This window comes from Ambystoma mexicanum, chromosome 10 (assembly GCF_040938575.1).
Source record: "Ambystoma mexicanum isolate Mex_15411 chromosome 10, UKY_AmexF1_1, whole genome shotgun sequence".
Classification (NCBI taxonomy): Eukaryota; Metazoa; Chordata; class Amphibia; order Caudata; family Ambystomatidae; genus Ambystoma; species Ambystoma mexicanum.
This window is the reverse complement of record NC_090932.1, coordinates 952,752,603-952,779,634: the sequence shown is the minus strand read 5'-3', so window position 1 is coordinate 952,779,634 and position 27,032 is coordinate 952,752,603. Positions and strand designations below refer to the sequence as shown.

Genomic DNA, 27,032 nt, shown 5'->3' with positions numbered 1-27,032 from the left:
CAATATAGAATGTGGAAAATAACTACCATAATAGGCCTGACGACATTTCTGATAGTGCAAGTGCCAAAAAACAAGTAGGGTAGGAGGGAATGGAGAAGGGGAACAAAGCAAGCAGTAACATTACTATGTCTGTCGACAATTTACGCAGTGCAGGAGGAATACAAGAGGAGGGTTGGGAGGGGAGGGCAAGGATAGAGGGGGTGAGGGGAACAAGACAACTGCTGAGCCAAATTCATCAGATAATTTAGAAGCAGGGGAGGGGAAAAGGAGAACAAAGGGTAAGAGGGGGGACAGACAAACAACTATCATCGGTCAAGGAACAGATGATAGGAGTAAGTGCAAGGAGGGAAGACCTCGAGGAGTGTTTAGGTCCCCAGAGGAGGGGGAGAGGCAGGCAAGTGAGAGTAGGAAGTAGAGTGGGAAGTAGAAGAGGGTGGGTTTGAGGTGCATAGGACATGGTAGGCAACTCGAGAGAGTGCGTAGGGTCAGTGCAGATAAGGGGTAGGAAGGTCACGAAGGTCCGGAGGCAGGGGCAAGAAGTGGACATGCAAATGACATTGTCAGGCCGTAACGGGACCAAGTCTCGGCAGAGGCGGGCATGCTAAAGCATTTAAGGAATGGGAAGAGAGAGGGAGGGACACGACCAGAGGGAGAGGGGTGTAAGGGTCAGAGCAGGTGTACAAGGCACAAAGTATGCAGAAGTAGGCAATCAAGGTAAGTTAAAAACAGTGAATGCAACACAGGAACATGCATAGATAATGGATCAAGCATATGCAGTGCGTTTGTTTAGAGGAAGGGTGAAACATGAATGAGGTACGGGTAAATCCCCCAAAGCAATGGAGGGCAGATGTGTGGTATACAAAATTAGTGCAAGACCAAAACAAGCAGTATTAACAGTGTTAAGTTACATGAATCCACTGCGGTGGAATTAGAGACTTTAGATGACCAGCTCAAACAAAAGTCAAGTGGTGATGGAGGGCAGTGAAAGTGTCACGTTGGTGCTGCAGAGTCAGATAACAACAGTGCTGGGTTTATCGGTAGGTTCTGGGGGGAAGGTGGACATGGAAAAGGAGGGGCAAACGGAGGTGCGTGCACACCTTACCTGTGTGCCGTGACTCAGCAACAGGTGTTGCAAAGAACGCTGGGTGACCAGGCGGGTAGGCTGCAGGCAAAGTCCATAGACAAGTCCATGGAAAGGACAGGGGAAAGACAGGAAGGAGCCCTTAAGCGCTGCCCTTAAATGCGCGGACCCGGCTTCGCCTCACGGCTAGGTCGGGTCTCTGCATTTGAGGAGGGCAGAGGCCAATCAGGAGGCAGTAGAGGGGGACATGCCTCCAAGCACCGAGGATGGTGCAGAAACGCAGAAGGGAGTACGGCGGCCATCTTGGCATGGCCTCGTCGGATGCTGCAGGGATGTAGAAGGCAGCATTCCGGGTCCCACGGTGGTCGAGGGGGCCATCCTTCCAGGTGGAGGGAACAGGGAAAAGACAGCTAAACATCAAATTGTCTAACACACAGAAAACACAGATAACTATTTATTTGTGCAAAAGTCCCATGTCAAAATGACAGAAACAATGAGAAAGGTGCACTGAATATACACGCCTACTAGTAATACCAAAGGCACAAACTTTAATTCCCTACCAGAAGAAGCTGGTCCACTGAGGACCAAGTCACTCACAAGCTATCCAACTAAACGTGTCTGAAGATGATAATATCTATATTCCTCTTCATCTAATTTACAAACTTCCCTTATCTATAGTTTCAACGATAAATTGTCTAGCTGCCCATTCTTGGGCACTGACACTCATCTTCTTCAGGGCTTTCAAAAAGGTAGCCAATATTCTCCCCAAATTATGGCTTGAAAGTTACAGTTTTTACTCAACTCAACTGCTGGGCAGAATCTTATTTCTTTTAGTCCATTCCCAATTGTGCAGAACGTATTTGGAGAACATTCAAATGTTGTTTTCCGCATTTGCATAAGACTCTCTCATGATGGTGATTCGACATTGTAGACTTTAAAGCTCAATATTGTACAGTACAGAGCGTTTTTTCTCACATGGGGAATACCATCATAGAATTTAGTATATATTGTGCAGTCCTCCTTTTCTACTGGTTATGCTATAAATGTTGCTGGATTCACTAGTCTATACCTAACAAATTTGACTGCTGGATTTGCAATAATCACTTCGTATCCAGATGCTCTTTGTGTAGTCAAGTTAATTTTAGGTTTCTCCCAAATGGCCCGTAAGGAACGCTTGACAAAAAATGTTATCCATTGTAATATTGGTGGTTTTCTCAATTGCAAAAGCAGCAGCCAATAATGCTTGTTTGCAAGGATAATGTCTGTTAATTTCTGCATATAGCATCCAGGTACAATAGGATAATGGTTTGTGTCCATGTCCTAATGTCATCTTCTGTATAAGTGCTGCTGTCATCATTTCTCCATTTGAATGAGAGAATATGTAAATCTCTTCATTATAATCTGGTATCCCTAACACAGGGGCTGTACAAATTGCCCTTTTTAATTCTTCAAATCCTGTAGTTTTGTCATGTGTTTGCCTATATGTGCTTCCGTGAGTCCTTTAAAAAGTGGCTGAACATATGTATTGTAATCAAACACCCATGCAGACCCTACAATAATTACTTAGCCTAAGAACTGTTGAATTTCCCTTACTGTCTCAGGTTTTGGCGTTTTCATGATTGTTTCTGCTCTTTCAGGTGTCACTATTCTCCTATCTTGAGACATGAGCTGTCCTATAGACATTTAGAGAATTTTTACCGGCAAGGCTACCTCCAACCTTATAATGAGGCCCATTGTTTTTTCCCTCTCAAACACAGGAACGAGTTGCTCCTGTAACCACGAGGAACGAAAATGTCTTGTCACCTTTCGTTACCCTGACCCTTGGTTCTGCTTGTGGTTCTGGGGTCACAGATAGTACTGACTGCATTAGGTCGCTCTGTGGGCATCCTATTGTGGATATCAATTCATCCCTGTACTCATTAAAGGATTCCCTCCCACTGCTGTCACACACCCTATCCTGGTTGTGGCTGCCTGTGAAGCTCTTGTATTCGTCTCCAATTGTAGTACTGTTGCTTCTTGCACCTGTGTACTGCTGTCACTGTGTCTGTACATGTTGTTCTTGCATGGGTCCTTGCTGTGGTTGCCCTTGTGGCAACTGTGTTTGCTGTGGGGTCTGCTGTACATGCTGTATTAGTGGCATGCCTGTCTGATACCGTGTGTAATCTTGAGCATAATATTCCTGCGGTTCTGTATTGTACTGCAGAGAATAGCTCATCCCCCTCTTTGAGCTTGCCAATTCTGTTGAATGCCTCCTTATCTACTTCTACACATTCAGGCTTTATGTTGTTCTGGCTTTATGTCCTGTTCTCCCACAATTCCAGTATTTTTGTGGATGTGCCACATTAAATCCTCCTCTCCCTTGAGGGTTTTGAAATCCACCCTGTCCTCTAGGTCCATTCCCTCTACCTCTTGGCCAAACTGTGTACCCACTCTGATCCATGGGATGCACTACATTGCTTTTCTATGCTGACTGTGCTTCTTTTGTGGCCACGTCTTCACGACTCTGTAAAACTGCTATTTCTGTAGCATACTTTGACAATATTTTCTGAACTAACTTTGCTTCTTCCTGCTTTCTATTTTCGGCTTTCTTCTTATTTGTCTCGTGTAACAATCAACACTGATGTGCGATAGTCACCTGTATATCTGGCCATGGCTTCACTATCCTCCCTACCTGTTTCTTCATATGCCTTTGCACTGGCTCAGGCAGTCCCCTGACATAAAATAGGATAAAATAATGCCATAGTTTTATCCGATGGTTCTCTCGTCTTGAGAAACCAATGTTCCCGAATCTCCTAAATAAAAGCAACAAGCTCTTCGTCCTTTCCCATTTTCCTAGTCATAGTCGCACCCAGATCTAATGTGTCAAGAAACTGTACTCTAAATTCCATCCATATGTCTGCCCTGCAATTATTAAATGGCACTCCATCATGTGTTGTGTTCTCTGCTTTTACACTTGCGTATACTGCTCACTTCAAATGTCATCAGCTCTCTCCGCTGGGATAGCTGCCAGTAGCCCTTTTATGTGACCCTCCTCTAACGTCATTCCCACTGTTATTCTCTCAAATTCATGAATCCATGTTCCTGCACCCACAGACAAAATAGGTAATTCACATGTCAAATGTTCTTTATCCATTTGTGGTCATGTAATATATTGTGCTCTTCCTCTCCCGTTCTCTAAAAACAGGATTTGTGTAAATCCTGGTCCAAAGTCATATGTTATGTTATGTTATGTTAATATATTTATAGCAAGCACCTGCTATCCAAGGGCTGATGGGCGCGGACTAACAGCAGGAAACAAAAACACGAAACATAACACAACCCAAAGATACTGGTCGTGGGCATGCAGGGGTGGCTACATAAAACCATTCTAAGCGAAGAGCAAGGTCTTCAACTGCTTCTTAAACAGTTCTGTCTAGGTTATCGTTCTTAACATGGGTGACAGGGCATTCCAGGCAATTGGAGCTACAGTTTCAAAAGACCCCTGTCTAGCCTTGTTGGAATTACTACGGGGGACTATAGAATATTAGTATTGTCTGATCTTAGTGTCCTGTCATTGTCTTTCAGGACAATGACTTCCTTCAAATAAGAAGGCATTTGCCCCATAATGCCTTTGTGCATAATAAGACTTCGTAGACATGATCTTGTTTGCTTAGACCCTTCACTACTCTCACCGCCCCATTCTGAATCACCTGAACGCGTTGGATCTCTGTCTGCGGGATGCCCACCAATAAATTACACCCATAATCCAATTTAGAGACAATAATTGCCCTTGCCAGAGTTTCTGAGTTTTTTTTCAGAGATGAGAGGTTGTAGATGATGGAAGAGTTTTATAAAATATGAAGATGACGTGATAAGACTATTAACCTGGGCCTTCATATTCATATGTTTGTCCAAATACACAGCCAGAGTCTTAACCTTATTCCAAATCTCAATGACACAATTATCCAAATTCAGATTCTTAGTCGGCCCCCAGTTTATCAAGCTTACTGGGAGGGCCTATGAGAAGAAGCTCCGTTTTGGCACTATTCAGGGCCAGGCCATTAGAAACCATCTAATTTTGGATTTTCAAGTATATTTTGTTAATGAATGCTTAATCGTTTTGGTAAATGCCAGAAATGGGTAAAATGCATTGTGTCAGCTGCATAAATTGCAAATATGATCCCCTCCTCTTCCAACATCTGGAAGAAGGGGATCATACAGATGTTATAAAAACATGGTGACACGCAAGCTCCTTGTGGGACCATAAAAAACAATAGCAGCATAGGATCAGCTTCTGCTGACTTACTGGCCACTCTAATTTGCCTATCTTTCAAGAAAGAGGAAATCCATTGGATATCCCCCTACACTTTGCATCTGCCATGTGGGACTAGTCTCACCCATTTGTCTTCTTTCTGGCAGTGACCTTAACCTACTTACATACGGCAAGGACATATCCCTTGCACTGCGCTATCATTTTGATGGTTGTTCAGAATATGGCATAGTTTGTGGTGTTTTTTCTTTCGGGTCATCTAAACCTGATCACTTTACCCCTCTCTCTATGTTTGCATCTATTGAAAAAACACATTTATCTTCTCTTTGGGCTTTCTCATTCTTCTCCCTCTCTTCGTCTGACATCATTATACCCAAACTGGTATGGCTATTATCTCTTTCCTCATCATCAAGATCCATCCTACTTAGGGACAGTGTTCTGTGCTCGTCCATCAATGTATTAACTGCTCTCCTGTTTCTTTTGGTGAGATCCTGCAACACTCCCCATAGCCTCATAACCACCTTTCTCTCTCATTTGTCTATAAATATATCCCCAATCCTTTTCCCTATGCCTTCTGCCTCACGCTCATTGACCTATGTCTGTATTCTCGGTATCCCTTGCAGCTCCCTGTGGGGCTATTGTGATCCTCTCTCTTCTTCCCATGTTTTTCACACTGATTAGACATGTTCAGAAATTGTGGATGCGATCCCAGTGGCTGACTGAGACTACACTTCGATTCACAGGAGCCACATGCAACAGCATTGAAAGGCAGACCATGTTTTACTTGTTACTTCCCCTTAAAATGACTATAAAACACAGTCAAAATCAATCCATGAAAGTAGCCTATCACCTCTCGATAATATCTGTTGTGCATTATAGTGATTGTATTTATTTATTTATCATTTTTTTTATAACGCACCTAATACCGTACCTGAGTTTGGTTTCTAAGCACGGATCCAGAATTCAGACCTCTGTTGTTATACGGGGTCTTGCTTCGAAGACCAGCACATTGCCGCTGTGCTATCCTCCTCCGTTTATGGAGGAGTCACCTAAACATTTGGGTCCCATCAGGCAGCATGGTGATGTTCCATTATGAGTTACTCCTCCTTCTTTTACCACTTTAATGCTAAGAGAGGAAGAAGCATTTTTCGATTTGCCACCAACAGCATGATAGGCCTAGGAAAATGGCACGCAGCATCATATAATGCTCGCCTTGGAAGCAAGACGACATGGAGCAACACAGGTTTGATCCCCGGGTCCGGGCTTAGAAAGCTCTGGGTATTAGATCTCGGTAATGAGTGATATTATGCTGACATCACCATACCCTCAAGCGCTGTGCTCTACACTTGTATGAACTAAAAGAATCACTGGGGAAAATGGACTTGAGAAGGCACTTGGAAAGGAACACAACATTGCAGCCAGTTGAAGAACGAACAACTCCAAGAAAAGCAAAAATATAATAGGCCTTGCAAACGAACAAAAAATGACAGTCAGTTGATGAACAATCAATTCCAAGGAAACTAAAATGATAATAGACCATGTAGCACAAAATACCCATCACAAAAAAGAGTGCAGATAACTCAATTATGATATCACAGAAAACAGGGTAAAACCTCTGAGAGTCATGTGATTGTACAGAATGCACCTTGGTTATTCACTCACTCAGGCCACGGGAACGCCACATCACCTAGCTGGCTCCCTGACATTTTCTAATAAGGTTAACAGACATTATTGAAATGTGGCAGTGCTCAAGACAACATTCTAATCTGTGAACAGGTATTCTTTTTCAACATAAATGAGATTCCACAAATCACAATAGAGTTTAGTAATGCATTCACATTATGTGCAAGGTAATCATAACTCTAAGTGTGGTTTGTTATGACAGAATTGGTCGTACTGCTTAGCTACTCTACTTGTGCTTTATGTATGTGCTGTATGTTATATAGTGTAAACCTAGCTATAAGGTAACATAGCACTACATGATAGGAGAATATAGTAAAAGGCACCAATTAGAAGGAAGGATATGCTATTAAGGGTACACTTTGGACATGCATAGAGAGAGGAGATACTGAGGATCGCAGGCTATGGATTAGTGATGCATAGTAAGACCCAGTTTAAATGAATTACTTGGTGGATGTACACGCTGTGCTCCTATTGAAGGTATAGTCATGTGTGTTCCAAAATGTTTAGGAGTCACTCTCTGAAAGGTCTTTGTGGATGCGGATGCCATTTCTCAAGATTTAATACTTCCTGTCTAAATAGGTTGCTTATTAACCTTGAGATTAGTCATCACAAATAACAGTATACACTTGTCCTGGTAGCATTCAAGGCCTGAGCATTATCTGGGCCTCAGGTACACTTTTTCCTAGTTATCACTTTTCTAAGGGACTAAATCATTTTTTGGGGGGCTTTTAGGTGCAAAACCACCTATAAACCACAAATATTGCATACAAGTACAGTTAGGGAGAAATAGCATATGAGGATGGAAGACAAAGCTTGAAGGTGTTTTTTTAGTTATTTGCCCACCTATTAACTGTCCATGGTCATTCTAATCCCTTTTGCCATTGACACCGAATTCCTGTCCTTCTCTATCCAAAAATCCTCCTCAATGGAACTCTTTCAGCTTGCTTCAATTAAGCCTTATATTCAAACTTTGCACTGAAAGAACCTGCCAGTGTTTTCTCAAAGAAGTCTTCTGTGAGTTAATGATTTAATTACAGTTGTAAACACGCTACTCGTGTAGTAAAAGTTGATTTATAAGCACTATGTGTGTCCTTCATTGAAGTCCTGTTAAACCGTTTTGGCTTGTGTATAGGTATTTGGGATTTGACAGGCACTGTTATTAGATGTCTAGGTACTCCCACCATTTTGCTCCTGCTACCATCAATGGCCTTCTAATACCACTACTGAAGTGCCATTGCCATGCCTACACAAAAGCCGAAACTGTAGGAATTGCCAGGGTTTGTCTCTAATGTCCTAGAGGGACTGTCTTAAAGACTCAACATGCCTCTTTGTCCCAGGTATTACTTTCATGAGTGTCAGAGGTTCAAGTCACAGCCTCACATTTTCTCAAAGCTCAAGCTAGGAACAGGATCTCCTAATTCCAGAGGACACCAACTTCCCTTGTTTGCCTGATCTCGAAGCTCTCCAAGAACATATAATTTCCCCTGTTCCAGTAGTCAGTTGCTTGCTCACATGTATTTTCTTGCTGATTCTTTAGTAATTCCCCTGCAAGCTCCAGCATGTATTATTCCATTTCTCATATACATATGCAATTCTCTATGACCCTTCACTACTGGTTGTAATCTTCAGAGGTTTCCATTTAGTCAGTGTCTTACTGCTTTTTTGGAACTCCTTTTCCAAGTTACAACATTCACTGCCCTTGCGCCCGTTCATCTCTCAATGTGCTCCCAGAAACCTTATGCTCAGGCCAGACATTAGCTTTTCTCCCTTCCTCTGCATCTCAACAGTTATTACCCATTATAGCTCAGAGAACCGCTCTTTGCTCTAGGGCTGCCTTTCAACCTCTCCTTCTTCTCTGCACCCACAGGTCTCTGCTCTTTTTCTCGGGCCTGGGTGTCATGGCCATTTGTCTCTTCATCATGCGGTCCTCCTTCGTGTTTGCTTCTCCTGGCATGTATATGGAGACAAAAGGGTGGTATGGATTTCCTTCAGCTGCTCCACTCTGAATGCAGATACAGGGTACCCTCTCCATTCTTCTTCACATCCTTCTGCTCCCTCCCACCTTTGTTCCATTATCGGCTTCATCCTTGCTGTCACTAAGGCTAACTGTATCTGACATCCTCACTCCTGGTACCCCCAGTCACCATTCTCGGTTTCTCCACAGTTACTTCTCTTGTTCCTCATTATTGCTCCAGCTTTTTGCAGACCTACTCTCTGCTCTATATAGCTTTTTCTGGCTCAGGATGCAAGGGGTGCTGAGAAGTGGTCACACAGGGAAGACTGCATGATCCTCTGGTTATTTCTGATAGCATTATACACAGCATTCAAAGAGATGAAAAGGCTTCTGCAGGAGCACAGGAAATCAACGGCCAATTTGGGAAGAAAATTTTTAAATTAGGAGGGTTATTAAATATGTTGTAGCTATCAGATCCTTTGCATTCTTCCTCAGTGTAGTGTACCCCTTACATGTTTAGGTCTCTTTATTGAAAAGTACAGGTTAAAACAAAAAAAAACATTTTTTTAAAAAGTTTGATTTTCTCTTCCTTTGAATTGATTTAAATTATCCATTCTCCTCAATAACTTTTACTTTCATTTTTTGTGTTCAAAATGGCTGAACAAGAATAGCCTACTAATGGTCTATTTGTCTCTCTTCCTCCAAGCTAGAATGTTCCTTTGCTCTCTTTTCTTCACATTACTGTGAGTTATTTTAGTGTTTCTCTATATTTGCAAAGTGCAGCACCAAATATTTACCCTCAGTCTTTTCAGTCGGTCTCTAACATACCAAGCTAGATGGGAATTTTCAATCTGTTTTGGTTTTTAGACCCTTTCATTCTGATAAACAAAGCTGTTGTCAATCTCAGTTTTGCACATGCAAAGCCTCACCTTCACATTCTCCATTCTTCAGTTTAAAATGTATATCTGATTGCAGTATTCTCACTGGGGTCTTAGACTCAAGCTTTTTCTGCATCACCAGGATCTCATGTACTTTCTCTCCGGAAGATAATTGAGTGTGTACCTGTGCTTTAACAACTGGAACTCTATAGTGTTTCAGAGCCAGAGCATGTTCTACTTCTGCTTTTGTTTGGGACAGTAGACCTGGTCCAACACCATTCTTGGTGGACTGAAACATGTTTATGGGCCCATTAAATAATCCATTTGAAATAATCCACATGTTTACTGTGAAGTTGTGGTCCTTCGGGTAGTACTGAACGTAGGAGTGTTCAGTAGATGAACACCTCCACTGAGCTCTTGTTGTAGAGCCAAAATTGGTCAAATATTCTTTAAGTTTGCCATAAGGTATGCCAAAGTCAAACATTAGAAATACATTTCCCAATTAAATTTGCATTCGTGAAAAACTGCTTAATGTAGCCATGATGAAATGTAAATATTCTTATGCTTGCATAAGACTGTATGTAATTTGGATTCAGTTGGTTCATAGCACAACGTTTCTTGGTGCTATCTAGATGAGATCTTCAATCAGCAAATCAAGGAAAACATCATCATCCAAAGTTCAGTTTCTTCCATTTCTATATTTGAGAAATTCATGCATGCCTATTCAATTAGGAATAATCATCCCTCTGTATGATGGCTGCAAGATAACCCTCCTCATTAAAATGTGCTTACCAGTCAAATGTGAGTTGGATTTGATAACCTTCACATGCATAGATGTTTACAGTATTCAGGACACAATCAAAAGTGTGCAAGTCCTATGCTGAGGAGCAGGTGCATCCATTACTGAGGTGCAGGAAAATAGAGCCGCTGCTTCAGATAGTCCACCCTAAGATCATGTCATACCCCACTTTTTTAATAAAAGCTGAATAAATAACATGTATGTGTGATGTTTTTAAATGATTGCCCCTCGTTCCACCTCCCTCCCTTCTGCTCCCTCTCCACCCATAGGTCATAAATCAGCTCCACTGTGATGGGCACAACTAAATTACCAACTAATAAACTGATGAATAGATAACTAGATACAATTAATCAGTACATGCAGTGTGAATCCCAAAGTTACATAACAACTGATGATACTGTTTTTGCAATGAATGACTAATTCACCTAGTATCATTGCCAACTAATTTTGCAAATCCAGAATATTTTTATTCATATCATACACTCTTTTTGAGCTGCTTTGCCAAAAACTCATGTTTGTTTTTTTTTTTTTTCTTTAAGGAGAAAATTATTCCTGTTAAATTATTTCAGCAATCACAATGTGTTGTATTAGAAATTTTCTTTCGGAACACACCTGGGCAAAAATGGGACATGCATTGACTAGTGGATTCGTCTTCCAAAATGTTTGTATAACATGTTATCAAATTATTTATTTTCAGACATTCGGGACAGTGGGGGGCCAAAGCCTGTAATGGTATACATCCATGGAGGGTCTTACATGGAAGGCACTGGAAATCTTTTTGATGGCAGTGTTCTGGCAAGTTATGGCAATGTCATAGTCATCACAGTCAACTATCGGCTTGGGGTACTTGGTAAGCAGCAGTTTATCTTTATTTTTACCTATCGATGGCTACCCATTGTGATGATAATGTTTGCAATTCTGAAATGTCTGTCCAGTTGAACTATTTTTGTTTAACTACTTTGTTGTTGGTCATGGAAATGTGTATATCACTTTGTGTTGAAGACAAGGCTGAAGAACAGCAACATTGCTTGAAAGATGTTTTCTAAAATGGTTCATAATTCCATCATAGCCGGTAAATATGCTCTGCTCCAATATGAAGATTTCATAATCAATGGTGTTATATTGCGAAAAACATGAGTGTAGTTTCATTGCCCTTAGACGTATGTTAATTAATTTTATATGCTAATACCCAGTTGTGATATTCTGTTTCCAACCAACGCTAATTGTCTCCCATGTAAAGTGTTCAATTTGTGGTTGTTGATTAACCTTCATCGCTTGTACAAATAATTAAGTATAGGTGGCCAGCAATCTGCATAGTCATAATTGGTCTCGGATTGTCTCTTTTGAATGAATAGATACGTTACCAGATTGTTTGCAGCCCATTTCTCGCAAGGGGCTTTCCTAGCTACATCAAAGTAAATGTTTCCTGCTTCAAAAATACCACTGGGGATTTCAGTGATTAAAGGGCTACTTGTGATTGATGCTAGATGACAGGAGAGCACGCAAGCAGATTTTTTTTCCCATCGGTGGGATGCCTTACACTCTGTTTCTTTTAAGAAAGATGGGTGAAATTGAATTTTTAAAGTACCACGAAGTTTTGTAAATGAACCTAATTGAATATTGCATGAGGAGTCATATATAATCTGCATTTTTATTTGTAGTACTTTATTGTCTGGGAAGTTCAAATGCGTAGCATATTGGTATGTGTGTCTCGTAATCATGTGTACTGTTCCCAAGGCATTTAATGAAGTTGATCTCTCTGTAATAATGCATTGCTTCGATACATGTAGGTTTCAAAATCAAAAGTTACTTTGTTTTAACATATTCTGTTAGTAAATTACTGGAATGTGTAGAGGAGAGTGGTTTGGAAGACATTGAGATGTGTGTGTGTGTGTGTGTATGTGTGCGCACAAGAAAAGAAAAGTAGTCTTGTTTATCTTTCTCCAACCTTTCTTGCTTTGTCTACTTGAAAAGACAATGTAATAGCATCCCTGAATGCACTGCTGTACTTTGTTCCACTGATAGTTCTGGGTAATTGCTATGTAATGAAAATGCTCACCCTTGGGTATTTTGGGAAACTTGGCTTGCTGGCTAGATAACTTTGAAAAAAGTCCACTGACGTGTGATTTCAAGTGTTGAAGCAACTTTATGACTTCATTTGCTTTAGGAAAAGATTCTGTTTGTAATGGGGCAGACCTAATGGGTCAAGTCAACCAATGCAAAGGTAAAAACACATTAGGCAAATTGCTTAAGCTCCAGCAAGACCCCAGTATAATGGAATGAAAGAGCAACCATGAGGTGCCGAGAATGTGGCTTTTGAAACTCAGGGATTCATTGAGGGATGGAGGCGCCTTGGGAGCTCGAATCAAGAACATGAGATGCCTCTTCACTGTGCTAATTGTAGCGCGTGGTTTTATATTGGAGTAGTTGTATGTTTTGCATTCGGAATCAGCTAGGGCGAGCTGCCTAAAAATGAAAATCCAATGTACAAATATCACATGTTGGCATCCATGTGAACACAGTTTCACATACCCAAATATTTGCATTTTAGTCTCATTTAAAAATACATTTAACATATCCAGAAAAAAAGTCAGAGGAAGTGGTTTGTGAGAGCCATTCTTCAGACTAGGTCATGCTCGCAGTGGTAGATTTGTAGTGCAATTTGAATGAGGATTCCTTAACTGCTCCCAAACACCAATGCCATTTCGCTTGTCAATAGAGGGGCACACCTCTAAGATACATACATCTCTATTGCATTATCATGAGAAACGCTGGCACTTTTATGTGGCAACAAAGGTTTCAGTGCTCGAACCAAACCAATAATAATAACACCTGTATGGACAGTGGAGTCAGGTCACCTGCTACTGAAAGTTGAGAAGAAAGGAACAGGCCTTCAGCTCAATTAATTAGTTTCAATTATCTTCTGCCCATAAGCTGCTCACGTTTCTCTGTGTTCTTAATGTACATGGCCCACCATTCCCCGGTCAATCATGCCTTTCCTACAACACCAGTTAAGGCAGAGTGATGTGGACCTCGTTTACATTGAAGTAGCTTCAATATTTGATAGTTTCACTTCCATCTCCTGTAATTGCCGTGAATGTGTGCTTTTTGTTGAGATTTGAGTCACTTCCATCGTGTTATTTTTAATGGTGAATAATGGTTGTTTTTTTTCTGGTCTACTCTGCTAATGTAATCATGTGTAGTTCTTTAAGGTAATTCTTTGATGATGTTATGCTTTCAAACTTGACAAAAGTAAAACTAAAACATTCACATTATTCCTATGGATGTGGAAAGTGTAAGGTGAACTCAAGCCTAAGCCACTTAAGCTACTAAGTGTGACCAGATCCCTCCATAGCTTCGAGAATGTACCCAGATAAAAGCGAGCTTGGAGAATAAATGAAATGGCCCTGTACACCATCCATTCTGCCCATAGTGGCCATAGCCTCAATTCTCTGTATCAACCAACAATGGCAAAGCTTCTCCTTGCTTCACTAGGTCGTTCTTACAATAGGCTCCTCACTTCCATAGGACTGAGGGAAGAAAATACGCATTTCTTTTTCAGATGAGCCTCCTCATGTAAGGATAACATTGAACCAACTATCACAAACAACCAATCACATGTAACTTGTTTGCAACAGATAAAAAACAGATTCAGATTAGGAAAGCTGTCCAAAATACAATGCATCATAGCCATTCTGACCATTAGACTATCGGACTGGCCCCTTCTTTAAAACTGAATTTGATTATCAAGACCTGACTCACATGTGAACATCTTAATAGACACATTCGATGCCATAATAATCAGGTATGTTCTGGTAAACACCTATGGATTGCTTTCACAAGGACCAGCAGCAAGCAAAAGGATATGAACCTGCAAACTTCAGTCTTTATTTTATTTGCATTATGGGACGTGTAGTTCTGGATGTCCAAATCAAAAATCCAGGACTACACGTTTCAGAATGTGAAGAAGAAAAAACAGGCGGGAGTACCACTTCACAAATGGAATGCAGCACTTTGGCATGCATGCATTACAACCACCCGAAATTTGAGTGCCTTATTATTCCTGAAGCTCTGTGAATATGCATTTCTGTTTACTACAAAAAGAAAACCCACAATACGTATAGTACAATAACAGTGCTGCAAAGTCCACCTATTATAGTGGCATAATGTTTTGCATTTTATGGTAAAGGTTTTTTTTCAACTACCCTTTTCTCCAGACAGTCCTAGACTGATGCCTGCCTATCAATAGGAATGTAGACATGTGATAAAGGAGGACTGGCATTGAAGTTATTTGCAAGTAGAAGCCATTTCCCCACTGCGTAAAGATAAAGTGATTGCTACAATGTGAAATAAACACACTTCAGTCATTTCATCTTTGAGAGAGAACTTGACTGCGGAGATAATGAGGTTAGAAACCCAAGCAATCTCCTAAATCATTCTTTACAAGATATGTCCAACCAGCTCAATGCTTTTTGCTCAGTGGTATCTTCCCAACCCTGCCTCTTTCCCTCTCTGCTAGGGAGTTGTATGGAATCATAACATGGCCATTCAGCGCATGCACTGGCGAACACGCACTCTGGGAAACCAAATTATTTCCAATTGCCTGTGGGTGCCACCGGGTGACATTTCTCTATTGTGCTGTAGGATAAATGGTCGTCTTTATAACGTTTTGAACAAGCTTAAGCGTAAGGGTCGGTGGTCCCCACGACGTCTGTAAAGAAAGAAGGTTGTGCAAAGCTGTGGAGATATTTCTGAAATGTTGTTGTGTGCCAGCATTGCGGCTTTCGTTTTCTAAGGATGGTGACTGAGATGTCGATTGATGTCTCAGAGACACACACCACACACGTCTTTGCTAAGGACAAGCAAAGGCAGTAACAAGAAAACTGACCAAATGATATCACACGGCATCAAATATTCACGGCGGCAGGATCACATAAACTCCACAGTTAAGCATGTCATCAAGCAAATGCTGTTTTCTGTTCATTAGCAACATTCCTGACCGGGTCTAGCGTTTGCTCGGGCAAACTTCTCAGAAGCACACATTTCCCATGGCAGGTTTCTATAGCATGGTAAGTGTACAGGTTGGGAGGAGAGATCAGACGTGAAATATAGGTTGAATCCCCAGTGCCCGATTAGAAGCTGAAGAATTACAAAATCAAGTACAATATAAATGACCAATTACATTTTGTTTTAAATCCAGGTGGTGGGAATGGCCCATTATCATCTAAATAGGTTTTGTTTTAGTCCTGTCTACTGGTGCCCCTTAAGCGCCCACTATAAAGTTGATCTAAGTTATCATTCCTACACGGATTACATGGACATTTCTGTTAGGTGTAAGTCTCCTCTGGAAGCTATTAACCGAGTGCGTGCTTGCAATCAAAAAAACAAAACGATGGATGCTTGAAAACAGATTGCAGCTCAGTCCCTCTAAGAATGAGGTCATTGTATTTGGCCCAAACAATCATCTGACTGAGTTTCATTCCTCTGTGTCATTTCCAGCTCTTTTTGAAGTGCGGACCACTGTTTCCGCTAAAGTGAAACATTTAGGCTGTATTTGGGAATCAAATCTAAGCTTTAATCTGCATTTCAGTGAACTTGTTAAACGAACCCATTATCAACTTAGACTATTGAAACCAGTTCTGCCTCTTGATTGCAGAAGCAGACCGTTCAGCTGTTGCGGGAACCCTGGTAAATTCCAGATTGGACTATTGTAATGCCCTGTTATTGGGCATTCCAACTAGCCTGATACATCACCTCCAAGTCACTCAGAATGAGGCGGTCAGACTTCTTTACAGCGTTCTGAGATCCGCCCAAATGTTATTGTTTTGCAGGAACCGTTATTGTCTTCTTTAAAGTGCATTTACAGCACTGCCCTGAGCTAGCGTGCCCAGAAGATCTCTCTTCTTTACCCATCCAGGTCATTCCGGTCCACGGGCCAACACAATTTGACTGTTCCGTCCTCTTGCTTTGTGTACCACAGAGATAGAGGTTTCTCCTTCGGCGGTCCATGAGCTTGGAACTTGGTGCCTGCTGTACTGCTTTATCTTTATTCAGGATGAAGTTGAAAACCTATCTTTTCGAATATCTACTTCTTCTTTCAATTAATTGCTCCTCTTCTATTTCTTATTGTGCCTGTTTTTAACATCTGCGCCTAAATGCAAATCCTTATGGATATGCGCATTACACTTTTTAGAATAAATTAAATCGTAGGTGGTAACTACTCCAGAGGAGTGCAGGTAGGAAGCTGCTTTAATGTGAGGAGAGAAACACAGCTTGTGGGTTTTGTTTTGTTATTTACCCACTATTGACTGCCCAGGGCCATGCTAATACTATTGGCTATTCCTACCTAATACCCGCCCCTCTGTGACCAAAACACAACCTCCCAGGATATTCTTGAGCTAATACTTTCAAGCATTAACATCAAACATTTTGCAGTTAGTGTTACTTCAAAGTTGTTTTCAGATAATGAGTGGCTTTATTGCAGCTGCAAATGAGTTACTGCTGTAATAAAATGCCTTAAGCAAGTGGGCATTCAGCCCCTTGCATTATCAATATGTTATCCACCCATCTGTTCCTCCCACTGACATCCTGTTAAAACACGCACTGGCAAAACTAACAATGTTGTCTTGTGTGTAGGTATTGCATGTGCATCTGCCAGGCACTGCTGTCATATGCCCTGGTACTCACATGTTGTCCAAGATGCTGCTATGATACGGCTGGGTACTGCACATATGGCATTGCCTGGAAGCCAACACAAACACCAAGACTTGTGGCTTCTTCATTGCCTGTTTTGTTAAATGTGTGCCTAGAACATGCAGCACAGATCTAGCAAAAAGGGCCTCAACCCTGGATCAGGTTTACCGATGTTCTCATCTCGATTTTGCTTCACTCCTCGGCATAATATTTTTTGTTATGTATTTCTTTGGGAAATAGATCAAAATGCACAAATAACTCATATAAAGCTTATTAGAATATGGCTTGAGACTGCTGAACCAACATTTCAGACACTAAAAAGAACATGAATATAACACTGTTAGGAGTGATTAAAGGCTGACACCTAGTAAGGACCAAAGCCCACTCAGGCAGACCACCTCCTCCCTGTAGTGATTCTTCCAGCTTTCACTGGAAGCACTGTATCTAAAAAAAAAAAAAAAAGAAAAAAGAAAAATGAAAAACACAAGTTTGGGTAATGCATCCTTGAGAAATATTTACATATTTCCTCGAGCAGAGTTTATTTTGTTTTCTTCCTGGGTTTTGGGGATTTTGCTGTGATAGCAAGCAGCATTTAAGCCATTAATCTGTGTTGGTTCCACTGCTATTCATCGTAGGACTCCTGAAATAAAGTTCTGCTGAGGAATTTCCATTGCTATATGATGTTTGTAATATGAATTCCATCCTTGTGGAGCACACAGAGTAAGGTTATTAAACTAAATGAAAAGATTGCTTTCTTTTTGGGATTGCTCCATAGGTCTTGTGCTCACAATTGCTTCCCAGGTAAACTTGAAGAGATTAAAAAAAAAAGAAATCCAAGATCCCTAGAAAATTGGTACATCAATAAAGCTTTCCTCTATACTGTCCTCCTTTTCCAGTCTATAGGTCTTCATTTCTGTAGGCCATAGACCAGAAAGGCATAATTGTCTACTCATCGACCTGTGCGTGTCCTTAAATATTTAGCATTTTCTTTTACTAAAATGCATCACTATCACACATACAATTTGACAGAAAACCATCAACTCTAGTAGGGAATCAATAAAATATGACCCTGATGTTCCTTTGAAATTTGCGAAGATGAGCTCTCAGATATTGGTAAGAACAGAATAGAGTGTATTACCTTTTGTGTATCATAAATCGCACGCTGTTAATAGATCTTGACTTCCATGTTCTATGCCCGAATGCCATAACCTTGCCTTTCCGACGCAACATTTGCACTTTTCATACCAGATCCTCAAATAATCTGTATTTGAAATGGGCAAAATGGCCTGGGTCTCAATTATAGAGAACCTGCTTATTTAACCCAGCTGGAACGTTTGGCATTTTGTTTTTTTTTTCCTCTTGATTTTCTCATTTTGACAGCACCCAGATTGTAATGGATTCAACTTCTCTCAAAACACAAGGTGGCTATGTTTCCAAGTAATTTAAACTGTCTCAAACCACAAGCAAGTTGATTTGAGGATTTTCAGCAAGGGTTCGAAATCCCAGCTGAGATAGCTAGCATGAGTCTGATAATTACACACACGTTGTTTTAATGATTTGAAATGTTATTCAAGTTGAGCATTGTAAGGTTCACCCACCCCTGAGGTAATCCACTGCATTTCAATCGATTATTCATTTGCAAAGAGAATGTGGTGATACGTGCGGTACCATCGTCCAGTACAGTGCAAAGAGCCTCTATTTGCATTTCTGAATGTGGCAAAGGCTTCTTGTTAGGAAAATCGTATAAATTCACACTAAATAGACTTTGGTTTTAAATGTGGGATGCTGTATTACAGAAAAAGATGTGATACCACACATCTCAGATTTGCTTAAAGTGTCTGGAATTCTTCATGCTTTGGCCGTTTGCCACGCTTTGGTTTTACAGAGTGACATGCTATGACTAGAGATGTTCTCGATGCAATGTTGGAAAGCTTATTACCCAAGTACATGCTGTCAATCACAATTATTTTTCTGGGCAAACAAGCCCACAGGGGAATGTAAATGTATAGCCATTCTGGTGACTGTAGACATTATGTGGCCACTCGCTAAAAGGAGGCCTTGAAAGGAAGGATCGTGAATATCACAACCTCTTAGGTGAACCAACTAGATCAACGTGCATCACATACATAGGACCATTGGGCAGCATGAGCCTCCATTTAAAGCCAGACTGAAGTTTACCTGGCCCAACGAAGGAATGCAGTTAGATCTCAGGCAAATGAGCCGCACTACCTGCCATTCAGTGGATCCTAGACTCTGTCATGAATGTGGGTGCAGATAAAGACTGCATTCAGCATTGTCCAAGCCATCAACCGTTTCGCAGGATCATTGGGGCCCAAATACACACCCTCATAGAATGACATCAATGGCTGCCATTCTCCCATTATGTCCCTGTCTATATGCATGTCGAGTGTGAACTCTATGTCGTGTGTGAACTTGTATGCTGGTCCGATAGCACAGCGAGTAGAGCGCTCACTTTGACATTTGTGCAGACCCTGCTGACGCAGGTTTGAATCCTGGCAGCGCCAAACTCAGCCTTTCCTCCTTCCGAGGTTGATAAATGAGCACCACACAGCATGGGTAATAACAAGCAGCGCCCAGATACCTGAGGGTTTGTAGCGCTATATAAATATTAAATTATGTAATTGCACCCAAACGGTAGTTTGAGGCCCGGCAACATTCCCCTTTCATCCCCTGCTTTGGTCCATGATCCTAAAAACAAAAATAGCTTTCAGCGCTATAGGTTTGGACGTCATCCAACAGAAGAAGAATAACAATTTATTTTGTGTTCTGACATTTTTGTTGTATTATTATAATTATTATTATTGATAATAATATTAAATAACAATAATTATTTGTGTTATTTCATTATACGTGTTACTATTGTAGAAAGGGATCCCTATAATAATAGACTTAATCTGCTGCACTACACTAATCCTCCTGGACCTTTCTGCAGTACACCATTTGTGGTCAAGTACAATATTCTAATTGACTGCCTTAAACATGGTATGTGAGTATCTGGAGTATTGCTAGCTTTTCTGGCTTACTTCCTCAAGGGACACTGCTTTCGAGTACCAAAGTGTTAATTATTCTGCAAATACTTCAGTAGCCCCCTATTTTACATGCATTTGATGTCATTATAAATCATGTTACTCTCTTTCCAAATATGTATGGTGCTTAGTAGACGTTTATATGATAAGATACTACAGCAAAGGCAACCACCACAAAATCTCAGGTTTTCTAGAACAGATGTAAGACTGGGGAGACCACAGTTGCCTCTGCCCCCAGGGGATGAAATTCAAGATGTTGTTCTACAGCATGTTAAGGCCTAAGAACTTGACATGCAGATAATCTTATCTGATGGGTGCTATCACAATGATTCTAGATATGGCCAGGAACCTTGTGGTCACCTTGGACTTTCCTATGGACCGAAGTCAATACTGCCCCTAGAAATGCTCCTTCCCAGCAACACATGAAATGTAAACCTCTCACATTCCAAGAATGCAGACATTAAGTAGGAACTTATCCTGTCCAGACAGATCTAATGTAAAACTGTATTTACATTTGGATGACAACACATCACGTTAAACATCTAGATCTGCTCAGGAGTAGGGCGTCATGAATGGTTTCATGCCTTAGACAAGCACATTGCATCATTCCTGTTCTGAAAGCACTTTCTTTGCACATTGTAGAACTGAAGTGGTATTTAAACTGTTAGGCAATGTGCTCCATGCCACTTGGCTCATCAGGCCAGAACACATGCCCAAAAACATGAAAAAGTACAGACCTTTGAGGAACCTGAAATTGGAGAACTCTTGGTGTTCACTGCCAAACAGGGTACACAGAGGAGGCAAAAGGTCCCATACTCTGGAATTACTTTCCAGGCAAACACAGACTTCAAGAGAAATGCATGCTTTGGAAAACACCCAAAATTGGCATTTTCCAGTGGAATACCACACCGGATCATGATTTCACTAGCAGGCCATCAGACGTGATTAGTTGGCCTCCTCTTTATCCTGGCCTGTCATGCAAGGGGACTATCAGGACAATACATAATCAAAAGCCTCTACACTGACTGACTAGATTATGTCCAGGGCTTGAAACCCACCCTGCGCAGCTTTACCATGACAACTCAGCACAGGACCTTTGGGCACAGAGCTGCCATGTTTGCTTTGAATGATGTGCTCTCCATCCACCTAGTTTCCCTTTTCCATTTGTCATACCTAGACCTTTTCCAGCCCCACCCTCCCACATTTGCAAAATGATAAACTGTTTCATTCTGCATGTGTTTCTACCTTAAATATCACCAAATGACGGTGATTGATTGTTTGCATTATTTTAATGATAAATGTATCTTTCAAGGAAATTGTTTGGTCAACATTTGAGACACAACCTTACCACTGCAATATGGATGTATATATCACAGATACTGAAAGCTGATTTAAAGAGAGTGCCAATATAATTAATTCCACACTGCAAGTCATGAGAATGCACGTGGAGAAATAATGGCATTATTTTTAGTGGTAGGTTTATTATCAATAGCGTTTGAATGCTAGGTTATGTTTGACTTTGCTTTCACATTTTTGGTATAACAGTAGGGAGCGGTTTACCTCCATCTTTTACTTTTCTTTCTACAAATTGGCAAAAGGCCCACATTAAAGAAAAAGGCCATTACTTCACCAGATTGGCCGATATTGTCGATTACTACATGCCTGGATGGAACATGTAGGCACTTCCTCTGGTGGGAAATTCACACCGGGTAAAATGTTTATTCTTTATGATGTTTAGAAACAACATCAAAGCCAAATTTAAGCAGTCAGTTTTCCTTTCAATCGTCTGTCTCCACCGGATCGAAATTCCAGGAGTCAGTGAAGGGCAGAAAAGCTCCCAGAATGAGATCAATCTTTCTTTGTCTATTCAAAGCAATTTTCTCTTGGGGCATCTGTATGATGACATCAGATATCCAGAGTGTGGGTGCTGTGCAGGAGAAGCATACCTCCACAGGGAGGATAGCTCGGGAGGTTAGCTCAGGGGCAACGTGCTCGCCTTGGAAGCAAGATGACCCAGAGCAACACAGGTTCAATCCCCCGGTCCCTGCTTAGAAACCTCTGGGTATTCAGCGCATTATAAACAACCTATCATATCATATGGAGGTGGGTATAGCAATCCCTAGCCTCTTTTACCCAGAGAAAACATGTACACCAGTAGGTGTACACCAAATATGTGTGCATACATATCAATGTAGGCTTGTTTAACTGCTTCTCCAGGCAGAGTGTGATTATTTTGTGTAAACCCCCTCCCCTGTGGTATTGACGCTTAATTGGAATATTTGTCAACAAGCAAGGAGCTTGTATCTTAAAATGTCCCCAAATACATTTTTAGACAGAATTGCTGCAAGGTAAATTATTCTATTTGAGATGTTCAATATAAGGTACATCTACTTCACAAATGTTCTGTGATTGAAAAGAATATCTGCTTTATGCTGCTCACATAAAGGGAACTGGATCACAGAAGAAGACACATCATAAATCAATGCGTTGTGATATTTTGGGGTTATTATGACTTTGCTAATAGCTTTAACTGTCCAATTCATGACCCCAGCTTTAAATTGTTGAAATTACTTACGTTCTACTGTTTCATGGCTCACGTGGCTGGAGTGGCAATCACACGAGATGTCTGGAATCAGATTTATTATTGGTCGGGGATTGATGTTCGTTAATGCATCCAACTGTTGTAAGAAGAAACAGCGACAACCTAGTCAATCATACATCGAGTTTCAAACATATATAGTGCCAATTGTATGCAGGACTGCTAGCACTAGAAGTAGTTGTTATTTATTAACAAAAGGATGCGCAGGAGAAGGACATGGAGGTATTTTGATGCATTACTGACAAAGTTTGTGGCTGAAATGGAGGAACAAAGATAATTGAGTGGATACATGTGGACACATATCCTACATGATGACGATGATGTTAAGAAATTACTCAATAGCATGCAGCAGCTTTATGCATTGCAGACATTTTTCTGCAGTTGGAACTGCAGGATGGAATGCAGCCAATGTGATTGGGCGGAGAAGAAAAAACATGATCATAGCCACACCTGTGTGATCTGGGTGGTATCCAACACCTCAAAGAACTGGGAATCACTCACCATTACAACATGTATGCACACCCTAATGGGCTGACCTATTAGCATTATGTCCCCTCTGTCCTACCACTCAGATGAAGACTGAGATGAAGATGACGCATCACATCTTTTGGCAGGACAGACTTAAGTACAGCAATCTCTGCCTGCTCATGAAGCAGGCAATATCTGTTTACCCACCCGCCTGCCATTCTCTCGAAATGTGGTCGGGTATTTTGTACAGACCCTGATATACAGCAAGCATATTGTAAGATTGAAAGGGTGGTGGAAAGCACCATCTTTGCTGCTGTCAAGCCGAACCTAGCTTGCCAAAACCGAGGCAAGAAAGCAAAACAATGCCAACTGTCTCATATTACCGACATCTCAAGGAACACGTACAAACAAAAGGAAACATGCAAGACATAACAACCTGTAAAGCAAACATTTGCTGAGAAACCTTTCAGAGTGGGCAAGCACTTGAGGAATCTAGAAGCATCTATTAGACCTAACACATGCTCAGTTAGTGTGAACGTTAGCAAGTTGAGAAATCTACAATAGAAATACACGTTATGGATGTTGTTACTACTCCCAATACGTATAATAACATATGTGCCATGGATTAATGCTGGGCATGGTACCACTCTGGTCAGTTGCAGAGTCCTTTAACAGATTAGAGCACATTTTATGGACTAGTCAAACAGTTCCACGTGTAAAACAAAGGCCAAACCCAAACATGATATGTCCCATATTCTAACCTGAAACGCCACACTTTGCACACACTCGGGGGTTACATAACTCACTCATATTTATTGTGAATACAAAGAAACCTGAAGCAACATATGTAAATGCCAACCAACATTGGAAAGCAAACCTCCTCCATTTGCTTTGGTGATATTGCAGTATGTTTTTAAATGTCACTTGCTATGGTTTAGAGAAAAAACAAAAAAGGCTTCAATTTAGTGTACATCTAAGTTAAACAACCGTGTTTAAAGTTTTGTAAATTAAGTCACTCAATATTCACACAATTAATTACAGCACAGCCATTGATATAGTAGGCGAGTAGATGCTAAGTTATAAGCATTTAATAATATTGCAAGTAGCTGTGTTCATAATGTCATGATATTGTAGGGTAGATGTGATGAAAGGTATATGTCATGATGTGATTTGTGATTTGTGAAGACTATTGACACTATTATGAGTTATGATGAGGATGATGAGATGAGGATGAGGTAAGACCCCTCACAATGTTAAGGAAGAAAAAATAAACATCTACAGACATAGTGTTTCCATCTTATGTCAACACTAAGCAAGATAATGTGCAGCACGGAGAGCACACACTTCTCTACCACTTCAGAATTGTCCAACCAGGATAACCGACCTTTGTTTTGCGAATATTCCTTATGATCAGTACAGCTGCTGTGTCAAGGATTCATGAAATTCATCATTTACCAGGATGAAGTATGACATTGGAGTAAGAAGGGATTAGGGAGTGGTGCAGAAACCTAAAACAAAGAGAAAGAAAGAAAATGAGAGAAAGAGTGAGAAAGAGTGAGAGAGAGGGAGAGAGAGAGAGATACATGACAGAGAGGGAAGACAATACTAAGACGTTCGGTGTCCGACAGTGGTCAGGGTATGCAGTGTTATCTTTGCATTTTTCTATTTGTATTTGTGTTTATAAAGTGCAAACCTAGCTTGGGTGAGGCTACAGGCTATGATAGCTAGTATATCCATTAATACAGGAGTGTCTATACCTAGGAGTAGCATGTCCTAAGTGATCCCTAGGTGTAACCTAAAGACTAGGTATTGATATTGTTCCTGAACTGCAGGAGCATTGGGGCAGTCCTTATGCAATGGGTTGGTGTTCCAGTAGGCCTGGGATAGCAAGAGAAGGTCTGGTTTTCTCTTTGAGTTCCAGTTAAGTCTTGAGCATCAACAATCAGTTTCAAACAAAGCTGATATGAAGCACATATGGGTCTGAGTATAGATTCAGAGACAATACATAAGCCAAGACACACCTGAAGCACAGTGACATAGATTGAGAGTGGAAAGGGGAGAAGGGGAGATAAAAGAAAAGGAGTAGTGCCAGGAAGAAGAGGTTTCGTTATGGCGAGAAAGGCAATTATGTATCCAGATTTAGTGCACAATTAGGGGCCATATACCTGGGGTAAGTGTAATTGTCTTGAAAACCAATACATCAGGCTATAACCCTCAAAAGTGATTGTGCGAAAGGAGCATTCATTAAAATGCTATCTGTAAGATGGCATGCTTTCTACAAAGTGTAAAGGACCAGTCACCTACTACATCAACTTTTCATATCATCTTGTGAGTCTCTGTTCCTGTTCTTCGAAAATGCTCTCCCACCAGCATCAGATGAACAATAGATCTCATAATAAATAGTTGTTGAAGGTAATAAAATATTCTATACTATAAGACCCATATCGCTCATAAACATTGATAAAGGAGATGAGAGTTAATTATGAAAACAGGGGCGATGGAAACCACAATCATCATACAGATCATGTGGCCAAAAAAACAATATTGCTAATACACATTCTCCCTGGAGCCTCTAAAAGAAGGAACAAGAATCATTCTAAAGTAAGCATACAGAAATGATCATCATGAGTATTGTCCACCTATACCAATGATGATCATAGCCTCGAAAAACTTTCATCAGTTAGGATAATTTGTTGACATACACTATATATTGAATGGAAAATCAATATCCTCATATATAGCATGCAGCAACTGCAAGGAAACACTAATATTGTGCACCCCGGTGAAAAAAGGCCAAGTCCTCTAAATGATTAATCCACACATTTTACAAATCTATGTCCTCAGACGTATAACAGACTACAGAATCTGCATGTGTCCTACCTTCCAATCTTTGGGCTAGAACCTCATTAAAAGAATTTGTGAATTGGTAGACCTTGTCGTAGTACACATATCCTTCCATGGACACCCTGCAACCTACCTGAACAACTATATCCTCCACCACAAATGCCTAAGATTAAATTGTTCCTAGCTCATGAACCTGAATGATCATCTTTCAAAGCATCTTCCAAAGGAATTAGGAGTTTTGTATAAAGGTGTGCATCCTCTGGCACTCTGTAGAATCATATTTGGATACCAGTAATGTTCATCAAAATTGGAGACAGCTCAAAGCATTGCCTTTCCCCAGTCTTTCTATTAACACCCCTTCCGTTTCGGTTCATCTTGCCAGATGTTGTGTGGCTTTCTGTGATATGCTGTGACATTCAAATCCTCAAACAATGTATTAGATCATGTGTGGCTTTATTTCTTCTGTCCTCCATATCCAAGAAAGAAACATAAGGATCATTGTCTTGCACATAAAGCAGTGTATACAAGGCACCTAGTTGACCTGTCTTTCAAACAATGCTATATGTAAGGAACTCATGGTGGCAACAGTAAAGACAGACACAAGTGAACACAGTTCAAGGGTGTTTTTTAACCTGTATAATGGGTGAGAAAAATGCCTAATCTAAACCTAAATCTAAGATGGGAGCAAGCTTTGACCATCAAATAATAATAAGGAAGTCCTAGTGGTGTCTTCTCAA

At 40.8% G+C, this 27,032-nt stretch overlaps 1 protein-coding gene across 6 annotated transcripts in view; it reads left to right on the top strand.

Annotated features, from left to right (window-relative positions):
• The window catches only part of NLGN1 (neuroligin 1), a 1,353,775-nt gene that overhangs the window by 565,450 nt on the left and 761,293 nt on the right, over window positions 1-27,032 (top strand). For all 6 annotated transcript variants that reach the window (XM_069618719.1, XM_069618716.1, XM_069618720.1 and 3 more), the window contains one exon: window positions 11,342-11,494. In XM_069618719.1, the coding sequence (XP_069474820.1) occupies window positions 11,342-11,494 (153 nt within the window). The remainder of the gene's footprint in view (window positions 1-11,341; window positions 11,495-27,032) is intronic.